The sequence below is a fragment of the Coturnix japonica genome, chromosome 4 (assembly GCF_001577835.2).
Source record: "Coturnix japonica isolate 7356 chromosome 4, Coturnix japonica 2.1, whole genome shotgun sequence".
In the NCBI taxonomy this organism is placed as follows: Eukaryota; Metazoa; Chordata; class Aves; order Galliformes; family Phasianidae; genus Coturnix; species Coturnix japonica.
The window spans coordinates 81,149,766-81,176,259 of record NC_029519.1 but is presented as its reverse complement, the minus strand read 5'-3'; the positions used below and the strand labels follow the sequence as shown (position 1 = coordinate 81,176,259).

The 26,494-nt window shown below is 52.0% G+C and overlaps 1 protein-coding gene across 2 annotated transcripts; it reads left to right on the top strand.

Moving 5' to 3' along the window:
* Positions 1 to 1,244: 1,244 nt before the first annotated feature.
* ADAM33 (ADAM metallopeptidase domain 33) lies at positions 1,245 to 26,494 on the top strand. Of its 2 annotated transcripts, none has more exons than XM_015862996.2 (24): positions 1,245 to 1,355; positions 4,525 to 4,607; positions 10,027 to 10,103; positions 12,439 to 12,514; positions 12,827 to 12,903; positions 13,126 to 13,312; positions 13,597 to 13,662; positions 13,773 to 13,844; positions 14,264 to 14,430; positions 14,517 to 14,601; positions 15,213 to 15,355; positions 16,347 to 16,524; positions 16,853 to 16,942; positions 17,296 to 17,491; positions 18,231 to 18,339; positions 18,824 to 19,028; positions 20,083 to 20,160; positions 21,095 to 21,203; positions 21,425 to 21,575; positions 22,201 to 22,291; positions 22,660 to 22,905; positions 23,267 to 23,430; positions 24,198 to 24,215; positions 25,292 to 26,494. In XM_015862996.2, exons 2-24 carry the CDS (start codon positions 4,530 to 4,532, stop codon positions 25,341 to 25,343), a joined length of 2,715 nt encoding a protein of 904 aa, XP_015718482.1. In that variant the 5' UTR covers positions 1,245 to 1,355; positions 4,525 to 4,529; the 3' UTR covers positions 25,344 to 26,494. The 2 variants fall into 2 exon arrangements, with proteins under 2 accessions (XP_015718482.1, XP_015718481.1); XM_015862995.2 differs by lacking the exon at positions 1,245 to 1,355 and adding an exon at positions 2,400 to 2,612.

Genomic DNA, 26,494 nt, shown 5'->3' with positions numbered 1-26,494 from the left:
AAATGAGATTCCTAATTAAAAGGAATAGTGCATCCTGGCTGCCTGTTCGTTAGTCTGGACCAAACTTCAACGCAATAAAGAAGGTTTGAACGTATTGCTTCCTTTATGCAGCATCTATTAACTCACCAGCTGGATGGCTCTACGTGCGTATAGCATGAACTCATTGGACACGCTCATCGCGATCTTAAGGAACAGAGCTGTGGTAAACAGGGAGGACTCTTTTCACACAATCATGGCTTGAAAGTCAGACTTTTCCTAATATTTTTCTCCCTACATCAGCACATAAACGGAGTTCTCTGGGCCAAATTAGACCCTGTGGGAGGGTGAATGACCTCTGCATGACAAATGAACGCTGCGTTGATTAATAAGCTTCTGGAAGGCACTCAAATTCTGCGGTGATGAGGACAGTTATAAGGGGACTTAATAGGGAAGGATGTTTTCTTCCTCAACAGTCCTATTGTATTTCTGTGCCCATCAGCTGCACCCTGGTCTTGTAATGGCTGTTTTAAAGCTACTTTGAACTCGTCGTCTTGATGCAAAGGAATGGACAGACTCCGACTTCTTCTCCAACTATATATTTGGTCTTTGGTTTGGACACGAGGAATCAGATAGAAGGAGACCTTTATTAGATCTATTGAGGTGTAGAGTTTTCTGATTGATGTAGAGCTGCTTTATTCCATTACAGCAGTCCTTATCCTTTGCAGTAGGATCCTTAGCAGGCTCAATAGCAAAGATGTTTATATTGATCCAACAGTGGTAGAAGACCATGTAAGTGCCTGGGCAGCTCCTGTGCCCAACTCAATGTGCTGGTTGCTTCCTTTGGCTATGAAGAATGAATGCCAGGTGGGCACGAAGGAACACCAAGGAGTGTTCTCTGCCTTAATGCCACAGCTATGAGTGAGCTTCCACACGTGCTGCTCTTGGCTTAGGCTGGGATACAGAAATCCCCGCATGCAGCCTCAGCTGCTTTGCTGGCCTGACCCAGCTGCAGCCCTGCTTGGTGCCCTGGCTTCTATAGGCTTTTGTCAGCAGGGATATCAAGTGATTGTGGCTGCGTGCAGGGGGAAGGACGCCTGTCCCTGTGCACAAAAAGGCTTTTTATGAGCAGCTCTGGATAACCCAAGGCCGTTATGATCCTAAGTCTTGTGCAGGGCAGATGGGCTCTGGTGCTGATGAGAGGCAGGGAGATTTCTGCTGGAAGAATGGAGGAATGAGGAAGAAAAACACTGAACAGATATGACTTCACCATGACTATATGTTAGAGCATTTCTTTGGGCAGATACTTCACGTGTGAATCACTCTGGATGTGCTTCATGTCTCTGGGAAGTGAGCAGGGCTGCTGTGGGAAGCCTTTGGTAAGAGACCCCCTTCAGGCTTTAGGGATGGCTTTATGGGACTGAGCCCAGAGAGATGCTTGGGACGGCTTATGATGAGTGCAAGGCTTTGCTAAATGGCACCTCCTCACCCCCAAAATGCCACGTGTGAGCATCTGGGGAGCTTCCAAGGTGCTGCTGAGCTGAGGCAGCCTCACAGCATCCAGATGTTCCCATCTGGCCACCCCACCGCAGAACCTCAGCACACATCAGAGCACGGGAGGATCTAACAGGGCTATTGGGTTCCCCATTTGTGCTGGGAAACCCCAATAGATTTCCCTGTCCCCTCGTCTCCCACCTCAAGAAGGGGCCCCTGGGACCTATTGGACACGTGTGCTTGCAGCTGTCCCCATGAATAGGAAGAAACTTTTGATTGGCTATTAGGCTTAATTAATATTATTATTAGAGTTTGAGTTGTTATTAATGAATTCTTGCTCTGAGCCCCTTGTGGGAGGAGGGGAGGGATGGAGGCGGATTGCAGAGCAGCGGAAGTGCTTCAGTTTGGGTGCGTGGGCTGCATCCGTCCCCATGTGTCCCCCCCCAACCCCATATAGCCCAGCAAACCATAGGGTAAAAAGATATATCATGGTATTAATGGTCTTTAATAAGGACTGTAAGCACACTGAGGACTGCAGATGGGTCTCTGTGCTATCTCCCCCTATGGGGTGAGGATGGGGGTGGTGGTAAAAGGGGTTATTTTATCGCGTTCTCCCCTTTCCTCCTGGTTTTTCTATGGGGTCGGTGAGGGGCAGCTGCTGCTGTGGCTCTGCTGGGACGTCCTGGTTGAACGGGAGCGAGGGGGGGAGGTTGAGAGGGGGGGGAAGAGCTTGTGAGCAGCCTTCCCTCCCGTCTGGTTTCCATTAGTCCGCCACGCTCAGCCAAGAAACACAGCCATAAATAAAGGCGAACAATGCCAGCCCCCTCCCCGCGGCCGCCCAGCCCAGGACGCAGCCGGGTGCCTGGGAAAAGGGGGCTCCGTCCATTAGGACGGAGGGGAGCGTGAATGGGGCTGGTAGGGGGAAGCGGGACGGAGGGGAGGGAACCCGAGAGCATAAGAGGGAAGGGAGGGCCGGCAGCGGGGAGCTGAGGCTGTGACAGCCCCGGGGATGGCGGGCATGGAAAGGTTGGCCCCCCGTGTGCCCCATAAACGGAGGGGCTTCGCTGTCATTTTTGGGGACCGAGTCTTGCTGCTGGGGCTGCTGCTGCTCCCTGGGCACGGGGGTGCTGCTGGGACACGAGGTAAGGGGGGTTTGGGATTATGGGGGTGGTGGGGAGGGGGTGTTACCCCTCGGTTTTGGGGTAACATCGTGCGGATGGGGGGGACCCCAGATTGTGTTGGGGTGGTGCGGGCTTTGGTGGTGGTGTTGAGGCTGCACGGGGCACGGTTCCTCCTGCTGGCCCCACAGCTGTGCTGTGAGGGGGTCCCCCGAGCTGCCCCTATTTCTATGGGACCCCCTGTCCCGTCCCCAGCTTTGCAGAGGTCGCTGGGTGCTGCCGATGCCTCTATATGGTCCGATCGGGAGCAGAGAGCTGCGAGCGGCCGCCCAACCCCGAGAGGAGGAGGAATGGCTCCCGGCCCCCCTATGGGACCCCCATGAGGACCCTCTTCACCCCACAGCAGGGATCCCTCAGGCCCCGCAGCCATCTCAGCTCCCTAAAACAAAACTTGGGGCAAAACTTGGCCTTTTTTTAACTACTGAAGAAATATGGGTGTGTTTTACCCCCCTGAAGCTTTCCAGCGTTTTCATAAACCTTCTTTAGCCCCTTTGGGTTGATGTTTTGCACCCTCCTTTTTGCCTGCAGCCCCTCCAAGGAGCTGAAAGCAAAACTTCTCTTATTATTGTTCTCTGTGCTTTGCTGGACTTCATGCTTCCAGCAGTTCCGAGTGCGCGATGGGAGCCTGAAACTCACATCGTACTCAACCTAAATCCCCATCTGAAACACTGAGCGCTGCAGGGATGAATCCATCCCAACCAGCAGAGCTCCCAAAAAAGGGCAGGCAGTGTTTTCCAGGAAAATAACATAGCAAGAGAAAGGGGTGGGGATGCCCCTCTGCTTTGCTTTGCTTTGCTTTGCTTTGCTTTGCGCTCCCGTTTGTTTGAGTTGGATTTTCAGGCCCTTGCTCGTTCTTTGGGGCTCTGCCATTCCCAGCACAATCTATGGACAAACAGAGCTCTCTGCTCTCTGCTCCCCCCGTTGTTGGGGGGAGAAGAGCTGTTATGTTTTCTTTCCTTGTTTCTTTGCGTTGGGTGGGTGCTGAATGTCACGGAGCGCGATGTGCCTCAGTTTCCATGTACTTATGGCTGCGGTTGGAGGCCCCGTTCTCCCCTTTCTTAGAGGACAAGGGAATGTGCCACTGCCTTATCTGCAGTTATTCCTGGAATCTGATTAAACGCTACGTGTAATGAGAGCTGATTAAATGCCACCGGGTGATACCGCCAGGCTGCTCCGTGCTGGGGCTGCTCCCACCCTCAACTCCTTTTCTTGTCCTCTTTTTCTGTCTCATTAACACCATCCTTCCCCATTAACACCATCCTTCCCCAACCCCAATCCAGACGTAATGGATTGCAAATGTATGCAGTGACCACACCGTCAGCCCCTTCGTTCCACTCCCTTTGCCCTTTATTGGGGAGGGTTATGGCATCGCAACTGCTGGGATGTGTTGGATACGGCCCAAGATAGGGTGGGTTTTTTTATGGTGATTTTGGGAGATTTGATGCATTTTTGGGGCTGGGGAGGGTAGAGCTGCTCCTTGGAGTTGTGGTTTTGTATTGGTGGCCAACCTTGCAAACCCAAGGAGCCTCCTAGCCCTATTTCTTTGGGGGAGCTTCTGATACTGGGTTGTGCTGTGGGGGCTCCCCAGCTCTCTGAGCTCCCCATAGCTGGGCGAATCATTAAGGTTGGAAAAGACCTCAGAGTTCCCCAGATCCATCCCATTCCACAGTGCCCACTGACCATGTTTCTCAGTGCCACATCCCCACAATTATGGGATGCCTCCAGGGACAGTGACTCCACCTGGGCAGCCCATTCCAGTGCCCGACTGCTCTTTTGGAGGAGAAATATCTCCTAATATCCAACCTGACCCTTCTTTGGTGCAACACGAGGCCATGGGAGCTCCCCAAGGTGCTCACCATCTCTTCTTTTCAACCAGGGCCGATGTCCCAGGGAGAGGAGGTGACACCACACTGGCTCCTTGGGGGTCGCAGCCGACGAGCCGTCAGCCTGGATGACACGGTAAGGACATGGATGGAGGACACGGATGGCTTCTGCCCTCCCCACTGCATGGTTGGGTTGTGTGATGCCAGGGTTCGTGTGTTGGAGCGCCCAATTTATGGCATCCATGAGTTCGGCGATGAAATTGGAGGCTTTAACAGAGGATTAATTAAATATTGGGCAGCTGGATCCCAGGCTGGCACAGACTGAAGCACCCAGGCAGACTCTGGATGTCCCCAAGGAGGAGGCCCGGCATCTCAATGCTCCCTGTGCCAGGGCTCTGGCACCCACCCAGCACAGCAGTGCTGCTGATGGGCTCCAGGCTGATCCTGCTGCCTGTCTCTGTCTCCCTGATGTCCAATAGCTGTGTGCTGGGTGGGATATTACTCCCTAAGGCTCACTGCTGGCTGGCACATTGTCCCCTCCATCCACACCTCCAATCCCTACTAGGTGATAGAGGGAAACTGCTGCAGTTTGAGGACACAGTGATGGGAAATGACCTCCTCTGGTGGCATCTATGATGGTGATGGGATCTGAGGATGCAGCTTGGAAACCACTTGAGCTGTTTCCATATGGGATCTCCTGGTTGGTGCCTTTCACTTTCCGGGTAGCATCGCTCGCACAGCAGCTGCTGCTGGGAATCACATTTCTCCTGCAGCCAGAATAGCTGTGCTGTGCCCAACCTCACGCATCTCATCCTGCTGGGGACAGCATGGTTGGGTCCCAGTCTATGAGAAGCCATCCTGGGTCTATATTTAGTTCAGAGGGCATTTGAGAGGCAGGTGGTTTATTTATGCTCTTGCTGCCCCAGATTGCTGCGGGATGTGGGGGTTCAATGCATCCCCGTTGGCTGTGGGGCTGAGGAAGGGGCAGTGGGGAAAGACCTGGTGCTTCCTGGCATCTGTTCTGCTTCCAGACAGCCTGAAACAAGGAGCTGCTGTTCAGCAGGGATGTGGGGAGGGGCTGCAAGCCAGCAGAGGGGCGGTTTATAGGGGAATTGCTGGAGGAACCAAAGAACGGGGCAGGGGTGAGGAGGATCCTGCTTGCTCATCAAGACCCGAGGCGTTGCTATAACCTCTCATCTCCAACCCAGCCCTTTTGTCCTCAAACCACCACTGAGTGCTTATTTTTAATCCATTCTACCCTGTCTGCTCCTGCCCTTCCAGCAAAGGTGCTGGAAATAGTCACGTTGGCTTGGTGCGGATGTGACACGTGTGGCTGCCCTATTGCCCTTCCTGCTGCACAAAGAAGCTGTTTGTCCCCACACGGCTGCTTTTGGGGTCTGCAAATGCTCCTGTATGGCCTGAGGCCCTGGGGGAGGAGGAGGAGGGGGAGGAGGAGAAGATGCATCTTAGTAATGAGAGGTTTTAAGGCATCAGGATTTGGGGCTCGTGCCCACAAGCTGGGATGTGCTGTGTTAAGATGTGGGCTAAATAGCTTGGAGTTGTGAGTGCAGCTGGGCTGTGAGCATGAATCCCAATGTGGTTGGACCCATGTCTGCCTCCTGAAGGTGTAAAACATTGGGTTCTGGCACAAAAGGTTGGGTTCTGGCATGGAACGAAGGGTTCAAGCCCAAAGCAATAGGGATCAAGCACAGAGTGTTGGGTTCCAGCATGAAGCAATGGGCTCAAGTGCAAATCAATGGGTTCCAGCATGAAACAATGGGCTCAAGTGCAAATCAATGTGTTCCAGCATGAAGCAATAGGTTCCAGCACCAAATTAAGGGTTTCCATTGTGAAACAAGGGGTTCAAGCTCTTAGCAGTGGGTTTATGCATAGTGGTAGCAGCAGGGAGGATGCTGCAGGGTGACCCATGCCACTTTCCCAACCTGGGAAGCACCCAGGGGACACCATGGTGTCTCCTCTTCCCAGTGATGCTCCTCCTGGCTCAATGAGGTGGCCTTGATGGCCCTGCAATGCACTGGGCATGCGGGATCCTGTTTGTTAGGGCTGAAATCCCACAGGCTCTGTGGCTCCTGGCACACGTGGAAGTGATTTGGGAGAGGCCAGAGGGAGGTCATGGGGACCTTGATTGCAAACAGCTCCCTTGTTAGTGAATTGGTGGATGGATCCTGTCCTCATCAATGCGATGGCCAACAGGACGGTCGTGCTGCCTGGGCTGCTGATCTCTTTTCCCTTTGCAATCACTTGTTCCCATGTGCCTGGGAAGCATCACCAGCTCTGGGAGGAGCAGGAAGGGAGGAGTGGGACCACCCAACCCCTGCCCAGGTGCTGTCACCCACTCCTGCAATCTGTTTCCTGCAGGGAAACCCTTTTCCCTTTGCAACATGTGGCAGGGCAGACCAAGCCAGAATGCAGCTTCTGAGCCGGATTTGCTTTGAAACAACCCAAATGCTGCCTCTTATATCCATGGGATGGGTTCTCCTGGTTCTCCAAGAGCTGGCTGCCCCCAGGATGCTCTTCCATTGAGCAGCTGGAGGCAGAGGATTGCCCTGGAGGCCTTGGATTTCCATGCTGGTGTGCATTGGGCTGCACTCTGCTGCATGTTTGGGTGATGGGGAACTCTTGAAACCCAAACTCTGTTGCTCAGCTCCAGCTGTGCCTGAGCCTGGGGAAGACCTGGCTCTGCAGTGATGCTCCGGCTGGGAGCTCAGCTGCAAAACCCATCACTGTATTCTCTGCGGAGCATCCACATCCCTGCAGTGAGATGAGAACCCATCTTCCCTTCCTCCTCTCTGCATCCAGATTTGCATAGGCTTACCCAGGACGTCAGGGCTTGTGGGACTTGGAGCCATGGAGAGACAAAGATCAAATAACAACACAACCCTCTCGGCCTCAGCTTCTCTGCACACATTGCTGTGGTTTTTTCTGATCAGTGGATTGAAAGAGAAAACTGGAGCCAAGCTCTGCCCCATGGGCTCCTCGCCAGGGCGGGTTCATCCTGGCTGCTCTCTCAGCACAGCTCATACTGGGACTGGATATGTGGGATGTGCTGGAGCAGGGCCACTAATACACGGTCTGGCTGCTCCTGCAATGGGGAGCTGTGGGTCCTGGAGGCGGATGGTGGTGTTTGGGTCAGGCAGGATGGTGCTGGATATCTGGGACAGTGTTGGAGAATGGGGGTGGTGCTGGAGTTTGGGATAGTGCTGGAGCTTGGGATGATGCTGGAGACTGGAATAAAGCTGGAGCTTGGGATGATGCTGGAGACTGAGATGGGGACAGACTGGGTTAGTGTTGGAGCTTGATGAGCCCAGGTTGATACTGATCCATTCCTATTCCTGGTGCACAAAGCCACATCCAGCAGCTCTTAGGGAGCCAGCCGGCTCTTTGCTTGGGCTCAGGGCAAAATTACTGGTGCTTAATTAACACAAAACACATCATCACCTTTCCTGGCCTTACAGCTGGGTTATTTGAATTCTGCCCAGCATGAGTTGCACTCCTTTCCCACCTTTTCCTTAAGGACTGCTGTTTATTTCTGCAGGGGTCTATCCGGGATCATGCCCTTCTCCCCATCTCTGTGGGGGAAACTTGAGGCACGGGGAGGGACAGCCCCTTGCAGGGTCTGAGTGCTGACCCTATTGGCAGTGATCTATTTTCCTGCCTTCAGTGGTAGCACAGGGGCTGCAAGCATGAATGCTGCCTTAAAACACGTGTCCCTTTAAGGCAGCAGCTCGGGGACAAACGTTTTGCCATGAAGGCCCCAGAGTCAAAGCAGGGAGTAATTGCTGGGGAATTCAAAACCAAGGCTTGGGGAAGAGGAGGAGGAGGAGGAGAGGGCTCAGGGGTGGGAGAAAGAGCCTGGAAATACGGGGAGGCGGGGGAAAAGCAGGGAAATAGCAAGAAAAATGCGCAGACCATGTTTGGCCAGAGAGAGATGTTTGTATAAGATCATGTTCTAAAAATACAGCCCGTTCCCACCATCGGTGGAGGAGAGGAGCCTTCGGCCCCGGCTTCCTCCTCCTCCTCCTCCTCTTCCCGCGTGGCACAGGGCCCCTTGTTGTGGCTGTGCTGGGGTTGGCGGGGACCTCAGCTTTGCCTTTTCTCTCTGCTTCTGTTGGTTTATTATGTTTTTAAAGGGCTGCGTCTGGGCTCCTTTTTTGGAGCTGGGGAGATGGCATCTGGGGGGGGGGGCTCAACCATCAGCACTCCATCACTGCATCCTCACGGTGCTGTGGGGCCAACATCTCCCCATCCTTATCCCATCCTTATCCCAAACCATCCCCCCCCACCCCGGGCAATGTGAGCAGCTCAATTTGGGGAGCTCCTGCCCTCCCCCCCCAGAAAACACACCACAAACCCAGTGTGCCCCACATCCTGAAATGCTTCATAGTGATGCTGTCCCTAAGAACATCCCTGGGGCTGTGGGCCACCAGGGTGCATGAAGTGTGACGTCCCACCATAGGGCCAGGAGGGAGGATTTGGGCTTCAGTTCAGCCCTTTATGGGAAAATCACCCCCACCCCTTCGCATTCCTGGTGAAAAACGCGTGATGTTTGGAGCAGTGAGTCCGCAGCGCTGCCGGGATGGCTCCTTCCTCTCCCATTTATCTTCCTAGCTGGGAAAACCTTTGCAGCGTGGCAGCCACCGACCCCATCCCAACACAGCTGTGGTTGGGCAGGAGGAGGGGGGTCAGCAGCACATCATGGATGGGGAAGGATTGGGTTGGGGGATTGGACCTAGAGGGAGGGGATGGAGGTGGGAAGGGGCCCTTCTGTTCTGCTGGTCTTGTGCATCTTGGAGTTGGAGTGGCAGCCCAAGGTTGTGAGGTTGCATCCCAGTATGAGCCACGTGGGTTACTTGGGCTGGTTTGGATGGTCTTACAGGATATCTCCAATCCCCATCCTGGAAATGTGTCTTGGTGCCACTTTCTACCTGTGTCCCAGCCCTGCCTTTTTGTGCTCTCCTGCTGCCCTACCACCCACGTCACCTCCTGCCACCTCTGTGCCATGGTGCCGACATCCCAACCTCAAAGGAACCCAACCTGTGGTTGGATGCAGAGACACCGAGCACTGCCAGGTGACACCAGGGATACTTTTCATGTTCCCAGCACTGGAGCCAGGGAGGGGACATCAGCACCAGGTCTCACTCTTGGGCTGTGTCACACCCCGTTGTGCACAAACCAATTGTGTTGGCGTGGATGCGTGTGCACGGTGAGGAAACCAGTTCCCATTAGTCTCCCTCCAAAGTGAGGGATTGAGTAAAGCCACCAGCATCCTGGGGAAGCTGAGTCAATCGCTTCCTCCCGCTGTCCCTGGGTATTTTTATCAGTGCCGTTACCACTGCCCGGATGGTTGCTATTTATTCCTGTGGTCATGGCACAAAGATGCCAGCTACCCCTGGCCCAGCACTGGGCACCTCTTTATACCCACCTCTTTTGCTCCCTCCATGGTTTTCAGTAGGTCCTACAGTAACACAGAGGAAGACAGGGGGCATCTTGGGTCTGTCTGTCCTAACCCTATTCCTCCTTTGCTTTCTCTGCAGGTGCCAGCGCCGGCGCGGGCAGAGGTGGCTGTGATGGCTGAGGGCAGAGAGCTCATACTGGTGCTGGAGAGGAACCAGTAAGTGTGGGGACTGGTTGAGGAAGGGGTGCTGCTGCAGGATGCTGGGATAATATTTTCCATGGCTCGTGCCTGCATCATACAAGAAATGGGCTGGACAATGCCGTGGTGCAGGACAGTGTGGGTGAAGGATGGAGAAATCCAATGGGATGGTTCTGCAGCCTTGCTTTAGGGCTGGTGCTGTGGAGTCTTTGGTGGTATCTTAGTGACATGGAGGACGTTTGGAAACCTGGGTTGCTCTCCTGTTGGTCCGGTGTTGGTGGATCAAGCAGCTTCAAGATGAGCCTTGGAGACCTTGTGGTGTTTATTCTGTTGTGTTTTGGGGTTTCTCCTGGTGCTGGGTGTCCTTGTGGTCAAGCAGAGTATGGTGTCATGCAGGAAGCCCATCCTTACAGGTCCAGTTCTGCTTCTGCTTTCTTCCAGCTGTGTGGGCTGCATGCTAATACACAAAGCCTATCCTGATTCCTGTCAGGTTCAGAGATGTTTTCATTTCTTCTAATGGCCATACTTCTTCTGGAAGACACTGAGAGGGCTAAGACCTCATCAGCTGGAGATGGTGCTGTGTTTGCAGGGAAGTGTTGAATTGGATATATTGGATTGCTCTGAGGGTGACCATGCATGGTGCCCAAGACAGTTTGAGGTACTCAATGGCACCAACAGCACCCAGGACCATCTAGTGTATCCAAGAGCGTCTATGGCCCTAAAATCTATTCATATGGCACTCAAGGTTGGCTGTGCTTAGTACTTGCATCTGCTGGGGGGGCCACTTCAGCCATGAGCTGTTTGAGCTGTTGTCTTGTGCCGGCCAACAGGCAACCTCAGCTATCCAGGCTGTGCCATACCCCAGATCTTCTCTGTTGTGGTGCTGGGAGTGGTGGTTGGCCTCCAAACCATTCCTCATGGTCTCTTCCAATGAGACCTTCCCTTGTGAAGGGGGAGCCCCATCTCCTTGCTTTCTTTTCCCTTGCCCTACCCTGCAGAGGACATCCCAGTGGGATGCTGCCATGATAGAACTTGCTATATCCCAAACTGGGGATAAGCTCAAATCTCCCACCTCCCTCAGCCCCCAGGCACTGTGTGAAGGTCCTCAGCCGAGCCCATCCCCGACCCCATCCCTGTTGCACCCCTTCCAGGACCCAATCTGAGCTTCCATCACAATCCTTTGCTGTAGTGGAGTTAGTGGTGCCAGGCGTCTGCTCTCAGGGATGTGGATTTGGATGCCAGGAGTGTGCCCACAGCAATATTTTTGGAACCAAACCAGTCACAAAATAGAAACCAAGAGGCGGGGAGGCCCGCTGCTGTTCTGGGCTGTCTGCTGGCAGCGTTTCCCTCTATAGAACAAAACCAGAGGGTCAGTAGGGGTGAGCCCAGCCCTGCAGCTGGCTGAGCCCCCGGTGGACTCAGTGCCCATCACCCCAGAGTCTGGGCAGGACACATCTCTGCTGCTTTCCCTCTTTTACACAGGCATATGGGATGTGGGCTGAGCTCTGGCTCTTCTTGCCCGGCAGCAGGAAGCAATTTGTCAGCACAGGGCTGTGTCACCGCTGGCTTGGGTGAGAGACAGCCGGCAGCTGTGGGGACAGGCTTTGCTAAGAACAGTCTGAGAGTTCTCAACATCAGCTCTTAGGAAATAAAACCTTATTCTCAGAAGGAGAATTAATGCATCGGAACAGGATGCCTGGGGAGCTGGTGGGGTCACTGTCCCTGGAGGTGTTGAGGAACCATGGAGATGTGGCACTGAGGGATGTGGGCATGGTTGGGGATGGGCTGTCGGACTTGATATTAAAGGTGTTTTCCAACCTTCTATGATTCTATGAACAGCTCTGCTTTTTTGGGACATGCTGGTGTGATGTTGGTAGGGTGTTGTGTCAAGAGCATCACGCTCATTGTGCCATGAGTAAGCTGAAGTGGATGGATAGAGGTAGTAGGGCTGGAGACCCTAAACCTGCCATGCTATGAGTCTGGATCCCAAGGATGGGTCTGACCCCATCTTCTTCAAGCTGATGCTCTCCCTTTAGGGCTTTGGCTTGATGGTGGGTTTAGAGGTTGTTGCTTCACTGCGATGGGGGCAAAGGGAGACTTATCAGGTGGGCTTGATCCTTGTGGGGAAGTCATCATTCCATCCTTGATGGTGACCCCAACCCTGGTGAGCTACAGAAGGGGACCTGGAGACTTCAGATCCCCCACTCACATCTCCTGGGGTGAGGCAGCAGAGGAACCATCCTGTCCCTGTGGACCCTCTGTGACGCTGTGTCCCCACTGACCACGGGTCCCCAGAGGGTCAGCACATCCCTGGAGCACCTTTGGGTTCCTCACTGCTCTGCTCTCTCTGCAGGCTGCTGGCACCAGGCTACACTGAGACACACTACACCACAGATGGGCAGCCTGTGACGGTGACCCCCAACCACACGGTGGGCACATCATTCATCTCAGAAGAAGGGGGACAGTGGTTTTGGGGTGCCCCAAGGATGAGCTCTGAGTATCTCTGTCCCTTCCCCATGCCAATTCCCTGTCCCTGATTTGTCACCCATTTGGCGCATGGAGTCCTGCTCAAGCTGAACCTCCAGAGCTGGCTCCATCCCTCCTTTTCCCTGGTCCAAATGGGTGCTGCTTGCTGGGAAATGTGAAGTGGGTGGCTTTTTGGGGACAAACAAATGGCATTTATATCTGGCTGGCTCTGTGTGATGGCTTCTAACTATGTTCTTTGTTGTCTTTCTCCCCAGGACCACTGCCATTACCATGGGCATGTACGGGGCTATCAGAGCTCCTGGGTCGTCCTCAGCACCTGCTCAGGAATGCGGTATGGAGCATGTGGGAGAATTTGGGGGGTTCTGAATGGAAATGATGCATGTCCTGCCTGAGGTTTTAATACTAGGGATGTATGAGCTCATGGGGCTGCATTCATCTCTCTGCCCAGCTGGGTACTTAAGCTGAGGTGTGGAAAGTCTGTGGGATCTCAACAGGGGTTGGGTGAGCACTGAAGGAGCTACAGGAGATATTTGGGTCTGTTCTCCATCACCAGGGGCTTGATTGTGGTGAGCAGCAATGATACCTACTACCTGCACCCCGTGGGGACGCCCGGGATGAACCACCACCTCATCCACCGAGCAGAGCATCTGCACATCCCTGGTGGTACCTGTGCCCACGGCGATGACTTTGGGAACACCATTGGTGACATCACCCGGCTCTTCCAGACAGTGGACCATCGGGTACAACCAGCTCTGGGTCCTTTGTTTATGGTGGGGCAGGGAGCTGGGAGTGGGGTTGTCTGCATCCTTACCTGGTGTCTTGGGTGGGCAGGAGACCTCAAAGTGAAGCCCTAGGACATGTGGGCTGAGACTTTGACAGAATGGGACATGATATGGCCATGCAAATTGTCCGTGCTTCCTTGTGCCTCAGTTTCCCCTCTTGACCATCCTTCTTGGGCAGATATAGGAACATGTGATGCACTTTAGCTTCTTCACTCCTCTAAGCCTTGCCCTCTGTCTTGCAGGTAAAGAGAGATGCCTGGAGGACCATGAAGTACATGGAGCTCTTCATCGTAGCTGACCACACACTGGTGAGTGTTGCAGGGGCAGGAATCTGCTCTGGCAGAAAAGCCAGCATCCCACTCAGTGTCCATCTCTGCTTTTGCTCTGCTGACTTTTCCCCATCCTCTTTTCTTTGCAGTTCAGGAACCAGAACCTCAACTTGGGCCTCACCAAGCAGCGAATCGTGGAGATTGCCAACTATGTGGACAAGGTAACGCCGGTCCCTTATCACCACCTCTGTCACTCCCACTGTGTCAGAAGTTCCTGAGCTCAAGGGGGCTGTCCCCATGCCACTGGAACTAGGAGTTTAGGTGGTGGTTGTAAATACAGGATGGGAAATGCATTCCCAAGCACCAGTGATGGTGGACTTTCAGAGGCCAGGATCAAAGCTGGCATTGATATAGTGTTGTGGTTCTCCAAGCCTAAGTGCAGGCAGTGCTGTCACATGGTGGATGGGATTGTGTCACCCTGAAAGTGTTGGTGATAGAGCTCATGTGTGCTGGTGGGTTTAGGATAAATGTATCCCTAAATCAACCAACCAGAAGGAAAGCACGGAGACCCACTGGCTGGAACATCATGGTAGGGATGGTAGGTCTGCAGCAGATGTTTATCCCTGTCCCCTCTCTGCAGTTCTACAGGTCACTGAACATCAAGGTGGCCTTGATTGGCCTGGAAGTGTGGACAGAGAGGGACCAGTGCACTGTCACCAGCGATGCCAATGCCACGCTCTGGGCCTTCCTGCAGTGGAAGAAGGCTCTGAGGGCTCGAAAGAAGCACGACAACGCGCAGCTGCTGACGTGAGCACCTGGGGATGGTGGGGCACCCGGTCTCCATACTGCTGATTGGGTTCACTAATTACCCTTCTGTTCTTTCTGGTGAGCAGTGGGAAGACATTCCGGGGGACGACCATTGGCATGGCCCCACTGGAGGGGATGTGCAGTGCAGACAACTCCGGAGGAGTCAGCGTGGTAAGGGAAGCATGAAGGTCCCCATTGCCAACCTTCCCCTGGGCTGAGAACCCCATTGTCACCCAATCCTAATGGGGTTGTTTGTGGGCTTGGAAGACCAGCCACCTGGATTTGGTCCTGGGATCAACCAATGATGCTGGGTGCCCTCTCAGATGTTTCCCAAGCCCTAAGAAAGCTGAAAAAGGGAAGGTTTAAAGTTTTTGTGCCCTGTGTATGGTCCCAGCAGAAGTATTGGGGTGTCCTTCATTGCTTCTGTCCTTCATCTTAAGTACCATCTGCTTGTGCCCTCTGGTTTGGCAGGGCCATTTCCACCATAGATGATCTTTTTTCCTAATGGGGTGATGGTGGCCCTGATGATCCTGTGGTCCCTGGGCAGGGTGTGTGGGCACACAGATTCCTGTTTTTTGGGATGTGCCCTTCCATGCCCCTTTTTTGCAGTGGTTTGTTCCAGTAAAAGACCTTCCCAAAAGTCCCTTGGTGGGCTTTTAGGAGACAAAATCCCACCTCTCCCATAGACTCTCTTCACTTGGGACACAGCTGCCACCCCACACTGATGTAGGGGCCACCCCTCTTTGCACCCCAGAGCTGATGCAGCCCCTTCTCCTTGGCAGGACCACTCGGAGCATCCCATTGGAGCAGCAGCCACCATGGCCCATGAGATTGGCCACAACTTTGGCATGAGCCATGACAGCCAAGGCTGCTGCGTGGAGGCCACCCCGGAACAAGGAGGCTGTGTCATGGCAGCGGCCACTGGGTAAGTGACAGGGACAGGGATGGAGATGGGGGGAACAGCAGGAACATGTCAGCCATTTGTTCTCCTACACTCTGCAGCTCACATGCAGAGCTCTCCGGGCTGACCGCACCTTCCTGCCACATTTCTTCCTGCGGTTTGTGCTAAAATGTTTTTCCCCACATGGGCAGGAAGGATGTTTTTTGACGGTCTGCAGCCTGTCCCTGTTTGTGTGTTCGTGTACCAGCTTATGGGTATATTTACTGGCTACTCTTACATGGACTTAAAGGTTTTTTCCTGTAGCCCGTGAGATTTACCCCAAAGTTCCCCCACAAATCTTTGTTTTGTGTCAGAAATGAGACGTGCTGATATGCAAAGAACTGTTTGTCAGCAATATGAGGAAATGAAAACAGCCCTGAAATGAGCAGAGCATGTCTCCTATGCCTACATCCTGTGCTCTGCTTCCTCCTTCTCAGTGCACCTCCCACAAAGCACTAGAAACTTATGCAAAATAACAGAAGAACTGTTCTGTAGATGTCCCAGTTTCATTGCAAGGGGATTGGACTAGATGGCCTTTAAAGGTCCCTTCCAGCTCAATTCATTCTGTGATTCTCAGAGCTGGTGTAGGAAATCACCACCTTCTGCCAAGCTCCTTATGGGGAAGGACACTTGGGCTGCTCAAGAAATGACCACACGTGCACTAACTTCCCACCTCTATTGCTGTTCAGGCCTTGTGAATCTTCGTCTCCATTCCTTTTTCTTTCTTTTGCTTTCAGTTTTTGAAAGGTTTTTGTCTATATCAGCCATTCTCCAAAAGATTTGGGTTCAGCATGGTGTGCCCTGGTTTAGTGTCTGGGTTATCAGCACAGGTTGGGGTGGGAGAGTTGGTGGTGTGGATGCATCTGGCCGATGGTGTCTGCTGCTTGTCCTTACTTCCCAGTCCTGTCTGGTTTTCCAACTTCTCCTGGACCCACTTGCCCTGGTAACCACCCTTCCCCATCTGTCTCCCATGCAGACACCCCTTCCCACGTGTCTTCAGCTCCTGCAGCAAGAGGCAGCTGGAAAGCTACTTCCAGAAGGGAGGTGGCATGTGTCTCTTCAACCTGCCCGACACTAAGGACCTGGTGGTGGGACGGAAATGTGGCAATGGCTTTCTGGAAGATGGAGAGGACTGTGACTGTGGGGAGGTGGAGGTATGATGCTGGGGTGGGGATGGGGGTTGTATCTCAGCTTTGCTGGAGGTTGCAATATGGAGAGGAGTCTTTGCAAAGGGTGTGGGTTTGGGATGCTGTCCCAAATGTGATGTGAGGGATGGAGAAGGGACTGAGGGGGTGGTTGAAGACCAAGTTGGATGGGGCTTTGGGCAGCCTGATCTGATGGGATCTGGATGGGCTTTAAGGTCCCTTCCAACCCAAGGCACTCTATGATTCTATGAGAGCAGTGATGGGAAGGGGGAAGGGGTGGACTCATTGAGCATTGTTGCTGTCTATAATTCTACATCATCATCTTCTCTGTGTACAGGAGTGCACCAACCCATGCTGCAATGCACACAACTGCACGCTGAAGATCGGGGCTCAGTGTGCCCATGGTGACTGCTGCCAGAACTGCAGGGTAATTCCCACTCTGCCCTCCACCCGAGGCCCACCTTGGACCAAGCATTGAGACGTGGTCCCCATAAGACTCACACTCTGCATGTCCTCAGGTTCAACCCTCCTGGTTATCAAATGATGAGGGTTATGCAGAAATATGCATAAGATATGCATAAAAACCATTAGAGGGAGTCTCTGCTTTGTGGCTGGAGTCTAGCCCCAAAATCTGGCTTTATAACTCAAAGCACTTTACAGTCCTAGAGGGGACGTTATAGCTGCTTTATGGCCCCATGCTGTGCCAGAAGGTAGCATCCATCTGAGCTGATCCCATTTGCTGCTTTTGGGTGCTGATGATTCTCTCTCCTTCTGTGGCAGCTGAAGGTGGCTGGGACCATCTGCAGGGAAGCAGCAGGATCCTGTGACCTCCCTGAATACTGCACGGGTGCCTCACCCTACTGCCCAGCCAATGTGTACCTGCTGGATGGCTCATCCTGTGCTTATGGGGAGGCATACTGCAACAACGGCATGTGCATGACCCACCACCAACAGTGTGTCCAGCTCTGGGGACCAGGTGAGCCTCAGTCCTATCCCACAGGCATCCTCGTGGCCCTTTATTGGAGCAGGAGCCTTGCTGGGTCTCTGTGTTGTGTCTCAGTGGAGTCCTTGAGCCCCCTGCCCACAGGGGTAGGGTGTAATGAGTGGTAGGTGTTTGTGTTTCTACCCAGGTTTGGGTTAGTGCCCATGGGGCTGGTGTGGAGGGCAGAGCATGCTGCTCTTACACATCACAAGTGCCTGATCCTGCCCATCATAGAATCATTAAGGTGCAAAAGACCTCTAAGATTATCAAGTTCAATCATCACCCCACTGAATATGGTCCCCATAGTGCATATAGCCCATACATTACATGCAGCTCGTTTGGCCCCTGTGCTTCATTGGGCTGCACCTCACCCCTCTTCACACCCTACTCCCCATTCCAGTATCCTTGACACCTTGCTCCTATCCCATAGCATCCATCCTAATAGAGTGCAGCTCCCTATCAGCATTCACACAGTGCACTGCCAGCCCCAGGGCCAGAAGAGCTGCAGCAGGCACAAAGGGAAGAAAACCTTCCCCCACAACCAACATCTTCTGCAAGACCCTAGAGCAAAGGGACTTCCATCCTTCTTGTCTTGTCCTTGATCCAACACCCACCTTGGAGCCTTCTCCAAGCTGTTCTCGCCATGAGCATCCGTCCATTAGTTGCAATGTTGGTGTTTCTCCCTGCTTTTCCCATCCTGCTGATTATAAAGGACCTTTTTTTCCCCTATCAGGAGCCTGGCCAGCCCCAGCTGCCTGTTTCCAGGATGTGAACATGGCTGGCAACACCTATGGCAACTGTGGCAAAGACAGCCAAGGGCGCTACGTGAAGTGTGACAAGAGGTGGGTGAAGCACTGATGTGTGCAGGTACTCCATCACCTGTAGGTCCCACTGCCCATCCCTACAATGGGGCTGGCAGGGCTGTGTCCCACCTTCAACATCACTGTTTTGGGCCAGAGGAAGCCACCAGGTCGTTCCTGGGCATAGTTCCATCTTTACTGTGAGGTCTCTTACCATGAGTCACCACCCAGCCCAACCCAAAGGAAAAATCAAGGACAGTATCTACAGGAGAGGCTATCTAGGGAATGTTTGCTCTCCAGTATTCCTAGTTAGGCAGTGATGTTAGAGAGGACCCTCTGCCTGTTCACTTCAGCATCTTCTTGTGCTCTCCATGGTTGATCTAAGCCTTTCTGAACATCTTCTATCATAGCCTCCCATGGCCATAAGTTCAGAGAGGTGAGCTAGCAGGCAGTGGGATGGGGCAATGAGGCAGCAAGGATAAGCCAGCCTTCACCTGCCTTCATCTTGGCTCTGCCCTGCTCCTAGAGATGCCATGTGTGGCAAGATCCAGTGCCAGAGCTCGGCCAAGAAGCCCCAGGGGACCAACACTGTCTCCATTGACACTACCATCCGCTTCAATGGGCGAGAGGTGAAGTGCCGGGGCACCTACATGTACACTGCCAAGGATGATGAAGAAGACCTGTCCGACCCTGGGCTGGTGATGACGGGGACAAAATGTGGAGATGGAATGGTGAGTGCTTCTTCTTAGGGTTGGGGTCTTCTTGGGGAAGTCAACTCCTTGGTTCTTGCCCCATCTCCATTGTGGACAATGACAATTCTCGATGTGATAACTAGGCCCCCATCAATGGTTTCCACCACATTTACAGGCATTGGCCTGATGATACCTCAACTGTGATATCACAGCTTGAGTTGGAAAAGACCTTTAAAGTTCATCTGTTCCAACTCCCCTGTAATGAACAGGAACACCCACAGCTCCATCAGGTGCTCAGAGCCCTGTCCAGCCTGACCTCTGACCACACATCACCAGATGTTTATTTGTAGGCCATCAAGTCCTCTTCTCTTTGGCCTCCGTGTTAATTTTCCTGTTTAATGAAAAGTAGAGCAATACCAGCAAGAGATTCATACCCTAGGGCTTAATGGAGGGCTTAATGACTAACTGGTTTCCAATGGGAAAACTGTTAGGAATCAAAATACCTGTTTGGATAGATAAAGAAATGTGCTGGTATCTGAGCACAAGTCTGTTTTGCAGTGCCTGCATCTCCAGGTATTTTACACAGGGTTAGTGCAGCTTAGAATGGGCAGAAGCGTGGTAGACAGCATGATAGCAGGGATGCATGCCAGACAGAGCTGGCTGAAGTGATACAGCTTTCACTGTTTGGCATTTTCCTTGTGAAATATTCAGCCCACTTTGTGATGGAAGGCCAAAATGTTGACATTTTTATGAGAAAGGATGTCTGCTTTTGAAATCCAGCATTGGCTTTTTTGGCTGGTGCCAGCCTTTAGGGCTGAATGGGAAGTGCCTTCTCCATCTGGTGGGCTGTCAGGGAGGGAGGTGGCAGTGGTGGAATGTGGCTCTACTGAGCTGTATGGGATTGGGAATTGTTGGAGATTCCTGGGCTGTGCTGAAAGCTGGAGTGAAATGCGTTCACTTGGGACAATGAGACAACCAGCTTGCATTGTCTGTGTTCAGTGTCTTCCCAGAAAACTCCTGTCTTTGAAGCCAAAATATCACTGTGTTCCATCTCTTGAGCCTTTCCTAACCTTTTCTCTTGCCTTTCTCTCAGGTTTGCAAAGACCGCCGGTGCCAAAATGCCTCCCTTTTTGAGCTGGAAAAGTGCGTTTCCAGGTGCAACGGCCACGGGGTGAGTTTCCATCTGAGACCTACAGCAGCTCAGATCCTTACGCAAAACCAAGTCATCTCCCGCTGGGATGAGCCTTGCAACACAGTGGGCATCTGCTTTTCATAACTCTTAAATTGGATGTCAGCTATGGGTGAGACCGAGCTGAGGTCTTTGCTTATCTATGTCCAAGTTAGAGGGAGAAAATCATTCTTGATGTAATGACCATCTGCAAAATTTGGATCAGGGTACGGTTTGAACTGGAGAGTGTGCAGAGCTCAGAGCAGGTGTCTGTTCCCTCTGAGAGCAAAGCAATGACCAGAAACTCAACTGGGACTGCAGAAATGCAGGGAAATTGTTTAGCAAATAGAAGAAACATAGAAAATAGAAGAAATATAGAATAGAAAGCCGCTATTGTTCAAAGTTTAAAGACACCTGCAGACAAGGACTGCTTAGACCATGGCTTTGTCAGGTAAGGGAACAATGAACAAAGTGCTGCTGGGTTATGTAGAGAGAGGTAATAGGTAAAACACTCAATGCTCAGCGTAGTTAAGGGTCCTGGTTTGGATTCCTTGCTTCAGAAATGCTGTGAGTTGAGGGGACATGCCCCAAGGGGAAGATGTTGAACGAAGTTCTGGCTTAGCACAGAGCATTAAGGCCATTGTGCTTGACTAGTCAAGTGGTGTGAAAAGTGAAGTTAGGAGATGCCTCTCTGCAAGGTTTATACAACAAAGAGGAGGAAAAAGTACTGCCAGCAGGAAAATATGTCTGTACATTGCAATCACAGGTTTGAGGGCAACGTTGGCATGATCCAAATGATGTCCAAGGGGTGAATGGTAGCAGGGTTAAGCTCCTTCAGCCCAGATTCCTGCCATTGGCACCTGATTACAGCCCTATCCTATGGATCTTCTTTTTCATCCATCCCTGTTGGTCTCCAGCCCTCTTTCTCTCTCCACAGGTTTGCAACAGCAACAAGAACTGCCACTGCAATGCAGGTTGGGCTCCTCCATACTGTGAGAAGCCGGGCTTGGGAGGCAGCGTGGACAGCGGCCCCGTGCAGCATGACAGTGAGTCCAGGCTGGAGCACTGGGGTGGTGATGGGATCCTTGAGATTGGAAAAGGCCACTGAGATCATCCAGTCCAACCGTCAGCCCATTGTCACCATGCCCACTATGCTGTGTCCTTAAGACCAAGCAGAGCCACGCTCTGGATTTGGCCCCTACCAAAGCAAACGCAGAGGCTGATGACTTTTCTGCCCCCACACTAATCTTTGTGCTTTCCCTGACAGATCATGAAGCCATCTTGGTAACAATTCTGCTCATCTTCCTGCTCTTTCTCCCGGCCCTTGTGGGGAGCATTTACTTCTGGTACCGGAGGGAGAACTCGCTTCTGAATAAGTGGATCAAGGAGGTGAGGAGGAGGAGCCGGGAGACGTACAGGTGAGTGATATGAAATTTCTTCTCTCTTGGGGACCCAGTTAGACCTGAAACCCAGTTAGACCTGAAACTGAAAGCAGCCAGCCTGGTAGGATGGGTGAGAGAGGAAGCACAGCACCAGCTTCAGTGAGATCTAGGACTGCTTTGAGATGAGCTCTTTGTGGGGACAGTCTGAGGCTTTGAACTCTTTCCCAAGCAGATGAGAGGAATGATCTGTTGGAGGGGATGACCCTAGAGAGTGATGATGAAGGCAGCCTGGTACCAAGGATCTCTCTTGCCATCTGCTCCTAGCAGGCTGCAAGAGCTGGAAGGGCTCTAAATGAACACAGAATTTGGGTATTCATTATTTCCAATCCCAGCACAGGCACACATAGAAACCTCAGAGCCCCTGCAAGCATTGAGAAAAAAACCCAGAGCCAGGCATGTGTCTTTTTATATGGCTTGTGATTTCATAAATGCCATTACTCAAGATTGACTTGTTGTCCCTGCCCACCAAGCCCTGCCAGGCATTTCCCTGTCTGTTCCCAAAGACAGGACCTTGCTGATGTGCAGCCTTTTGGGAGGCAGCTGATGCAAAGATGGTTGCTTTATTTTGCTCTCTGTGATTTGTGTTTGTGATCCTGGGCAGGAACACAGCCTTTGGTCGGAAGGCAACCAGTGGCCATTCCAAAGCTGCTTTCACCTTACGGAACATTTCCACCTCCAGCCATGATAACAAAGTAAGTAACATCCCACCATCCAGATCTGTTTTCTTTCCTTGTCATGATATTGTGTGTATTTCCCTCTAGCAATGGGGCCAGCTGGTGTTTTTCCTTGTCTTTACGGTGTGAGCTCTCAGGCAGCATTATTCATCCCTGATAAAAATGGATCTTCTGAGCTCTGTGTGCCCCAAAAGATCTCAGTGACTTCTAGGATACTCTGCAGGGAATTGGCCCCATCCCCATAGCAGAGTGATGGCTTCACACTGGTTCTCCAGGCAGACACTTCTGCTGGTGGTAGCTGCATTTCTTGGGATCACCCAAGCCAAGAACAGATTCTGTTTCCCTAGGAAAATGCACTTAAGTTTTTCCTTTCCTCATCTCTGCAGGCAGCGCGGGCTGCGTTTCCCCCCAAGGCTTGTGCTCGCCAACCTGGCTTCCAACCTGTCAATGTTGTCCATCCCTTTCGTCCACCTCCTCACTCCATCCCTCCACGTCCAAGAGACCCCAAACCTGCCAGGCCTCCTCCTCCAGTCAGCAAGTCTCCCATGGTCCCCACCAAAACCGTCGTCTCTCAAGCAAAACTGCCTCCTCCTAAGAAACCTCTTCCCTCCAGCCCTGTGAGGACCCCAGTGGTGAGTTGAGTTGGCTGGCTGATCTTCCCCTGCCAGAATTCCCCATTTTTGGCTACCTGTGGCTCTGTTGGGGTGGACATAATTAAGGGAGCTGTTGTGGCATCCTAAGAGATGAATCAGTTGCGGTGCTGAAGGAAGCTCAGTAGATGCTGAGAATATTTTAGGGTACTTTGGGTACTGTTGTATGCTTTGAAATATGCAACAAGGACTTGGACATGATGATCCTTGTGGGTCCCTTCCAACTTGGGCTATTCTGTGATTCTATGATCTCAGCTCTTCAAAAGGAGAATAAGGGTTCTAAGACGTCACTGGAGGCTTCCCTAAAGATGTTGGTCTCTCCTTACACATTTTGTGATTTCAGGTAGGCCCAAAGCACCAGCCACCACGTCGGCCACTGCCTGGATGTCCTTTTCTGGCCAAAGAGCTGCCTCCTGCACATGGACAGACCCTGCTGGTCACGGTCCCTCCTACCAACTTCAAGGCCTTTGGTACAAGTGCTGTGAGCCATTCTACGAGGCCATCCAAGTAAGTTGAGGGAGGAGTTGAGCTACTTCTCACCACACTGGGGCCATGCAGGCAGACAGAGCAGGAGTCTCGTGGGTCATATTTCTTTGGGACATCCTAAATATCAACATGGTATGCTCTGGCTTGCTTTTTGTTCCCTCATCTACATCACGGCCTGCATTTCATGGTAACTCTGCCCATGACAGGTGGGGCCCTTCCAACACAAGCTGTTCTATGATTCCATGATTCCATGATTCTCATAGTCCTCCCCAGTATGACTGGTGTGTCTGGGGTCTGTGCCTGCTGCTGGGGCTGAAGAGCAATTTGAAGCCCACCAGGTTTGAGAGAACCTGGAAAATGGCTTTGGTGCTCAGCTTCTAATAATAATATGCAAATAATAGGAAGGAAATTAGTTGATACCCCAAATCTTGCCATGTGGGGAACAACTGCAACCCAAGAATTTACCCAAATGTTGACCCTACCATCAACCTCATGGCCATAGTGCAGGAGAAAAGCCTACCCGTGTGTTAGTCAGTGCACCCACAGGCACTCAGAACCTGTGGCCATGCCTCCATTTGGCAGGACATCAAGGGGTTTTGTCAAGGTTGGCCAATGGTGACCAGGATTTGAGTTTTTTGTCCTGTAGGGTCCTGATAGATGAAGGAAAGTACCATATTTTGGTCGGTGCATGTGGCTTTGCATCCTGGAGCATGGGGGCTTCTGGTTTGCTGCTGGGGGACAGGGGAGAAATGTACAATGATGCTGTCTTTCATCTTTCCTCCCTACAGGCCGATGCCACCTCAAAGGTGAGTTGCAGACATCATGCAGGAATAAGGGGGACCTACTGCACTGGGTTTTGACCCATCAAGCTGGAGTTTAAACGTTTCCCTTCCCAGAAGCTCATAGATGAGTTCCTTTCAACTCATGCTATACTGCTAAATTCAATGAAAATGGGTCAGTGGGAACTTTTGTATCCCCTCCTCGTAGCCAGCCAGGGCCTTATCCAGCCATGGAGGGAAGACACCATGCTGAACTAAAGTTGACCCTCATCTCCAGATGGTCTAATTACTGCTTTGACCTTCTTAAACTATTTTAGGTTCTCGTTCCTTTGTGGTTGTCACCACAAGGAGGCTGAATATGCCCCAAAATTCTCAGTGTAACTCAATCCCTACAGATTGTCTCTCCTAGTAGATAAAATAAGCTTGTTCTCTGATCCAAAAAGAGAAAGATTTGGCACATCTCTGCAACTAGACCTGGCTCCCTCCAAGAAAAGCAGTTTTGCCCTTGCTGTTTTCAGCCATACAACTCTGATGCAATGCCAGCTTCAGGAAGCATAGAGTGGCAGGGACAGATGTGCTGGGAAGCAGGATGTACCATGTCCCAGTTCTGATTCATTACTAGGTACTACTAGGAGAGGGATAGGGAAATATCCTTCCTGGTTGGCTGATGTGAGAAATGTCATGAGTTCTCAGGGTGGACTATGGGGTCTATCTTACAATAGTTGGCTTGGTGACATCTCTGGTAGTGCACAAAACGCCTTGGTTGTTCTTGAGAAACTGAGAACCCCTTGGGGAACATTTCTCCCAAAGCAGGTGGGCTCCCAGGTGTTACCATTGCTTACTGCCTGGTGCCAACACATGGTTTTGTCTCCTGTCAACGTGTTGAGGTTATGTCTAAGGCCAGCACCTCAAAGCAAAACAGCCTGGGATTGTATTTTGAGAGAGGATTTTGATGACCAGGACAGTCTTGGATCCCCTCTGGTCTCACAGACAGCAGCTCATCTTTCCTTCCTGACATGTGGAAGGATGGCTGTGATGGTGATGGTGGATGTTTGGTCTCTCTGCACTCTGACTTGTTTCCTTTCTCTTTTTACTTGCTCTAGGCCAGTCCCGGCCATCAAAGTCCAATCAACCTCCTTCCCCTTGAAGAAGTGACAAACCAAAGGACACCTTAAGCCCATCCTTCCTGAGCTGGCTCTCCTGATTTGCACTGCTGCTGGCGACAGGGGTCTTTATTCCTCTCATTTTATTTGTTGGGGTTTTGTTTTTAGTTTTTTTTGTTTTGTTTTGTTTTGTTTTTGATACCAGAGGACTATTTTTATAAGACAAGAATGAGTGCTCAGCACAAAACAGTGAGTGGTGGGGGGAGGAGAGGGGAAATTGGTACCACGGTATAACTGAGGGTTGCTCTGTGGGGTAACCATGGTGAAAACTCCACCACAGCTCTTGGCATCATTTCTTTGCCAGTTTATCCCCCCCCAGCTTTGATTTCTTATTGACATTGCACATGGGCTGCTTAGGGGTGACCTGGGGTCAACTGAACATCCAACGCTGATGGAAGATGCTGACAACAGCGAAAGCTGTGTAATATCCTTCTAGCTACCTCCTCCTTCTCCTCCAGTCATGGTGACATTCCCCACCACCCAATGCCACCAGAGTTCAATGCTGGGCATTGTCTCCGGGGAGACATTTGCCATGAGATAAAAATGGTCGCCAGTTTGGACGGTGCCATCTGGTGCTGGGACATATCCTGAAGGATCCAAGTTCTCCGGCTTCTCCTGGCCCCCCTACCTGATTGCACAAGAACAAACAGTGACAATCCTGGGGCCGCACCTGGAAGGAGAAGCCATCTGGGATATGGTTCAATGTCTGCAGTGCTGGTGACAGCTGGTTACCAGGGTGCTTTCAAGGGGCTCAGGAGCCCTTCAAAAACATATTTTCCCCGTTCATGGGGCAAGCCCAGAAGTGGTTTGTGAGCTGCTATCACTGCTGTCCAAAGTGGGAAGGAGCCACAAGCCAGGAACAAGAGCAGGAAGACCTCCTGCCTGTGCTGTTGGCTTGCCCAAAGGCCTTGGCCAAGCCGTTGCGTCTCTCTGTGCCTCAGTTCCTCCCATCTGTACAATGGGGGGTAATACCTACCTCACAGGGATGTTGTGAGGTTTAATGAACTGGTGTCTTGAAAGGGCTTTACAATCCTCAAATGAAAGGTGCTCTTGACTTGCACAGAACTATTCCGTGCCACTTTCCTATGACTTGATGCGCGGCTCTGTCAGGGTCTGTAATGGGAGCAATGGTTTTGTACTTTC

Bases quoted from the DNA above. Each gene is read 5' to 3' on its own strand.
- ADAM33 (XM_015862995.2), top strand. From the start codon at position 2,480: ATGGCGGGCATGGAAAGGTTGGCCCCCCGTGTGCCCCATAAACGGAGG. The intron at 10,104-12,438 runs GTAAGTGTGGGG...CTCTCTCTGCAG, and splicing joins CTGGTGCTGGAGAGGAACCA to GCTGCTGGCACCAGGCTACA. The intron at 21,576-22,200 runs GTGAGTGATATG...GATCCTGGGCAG, and splicing joins AGGAGCCGGGAGACGTACAG to GAACACAGCCTTTGGTCGGA.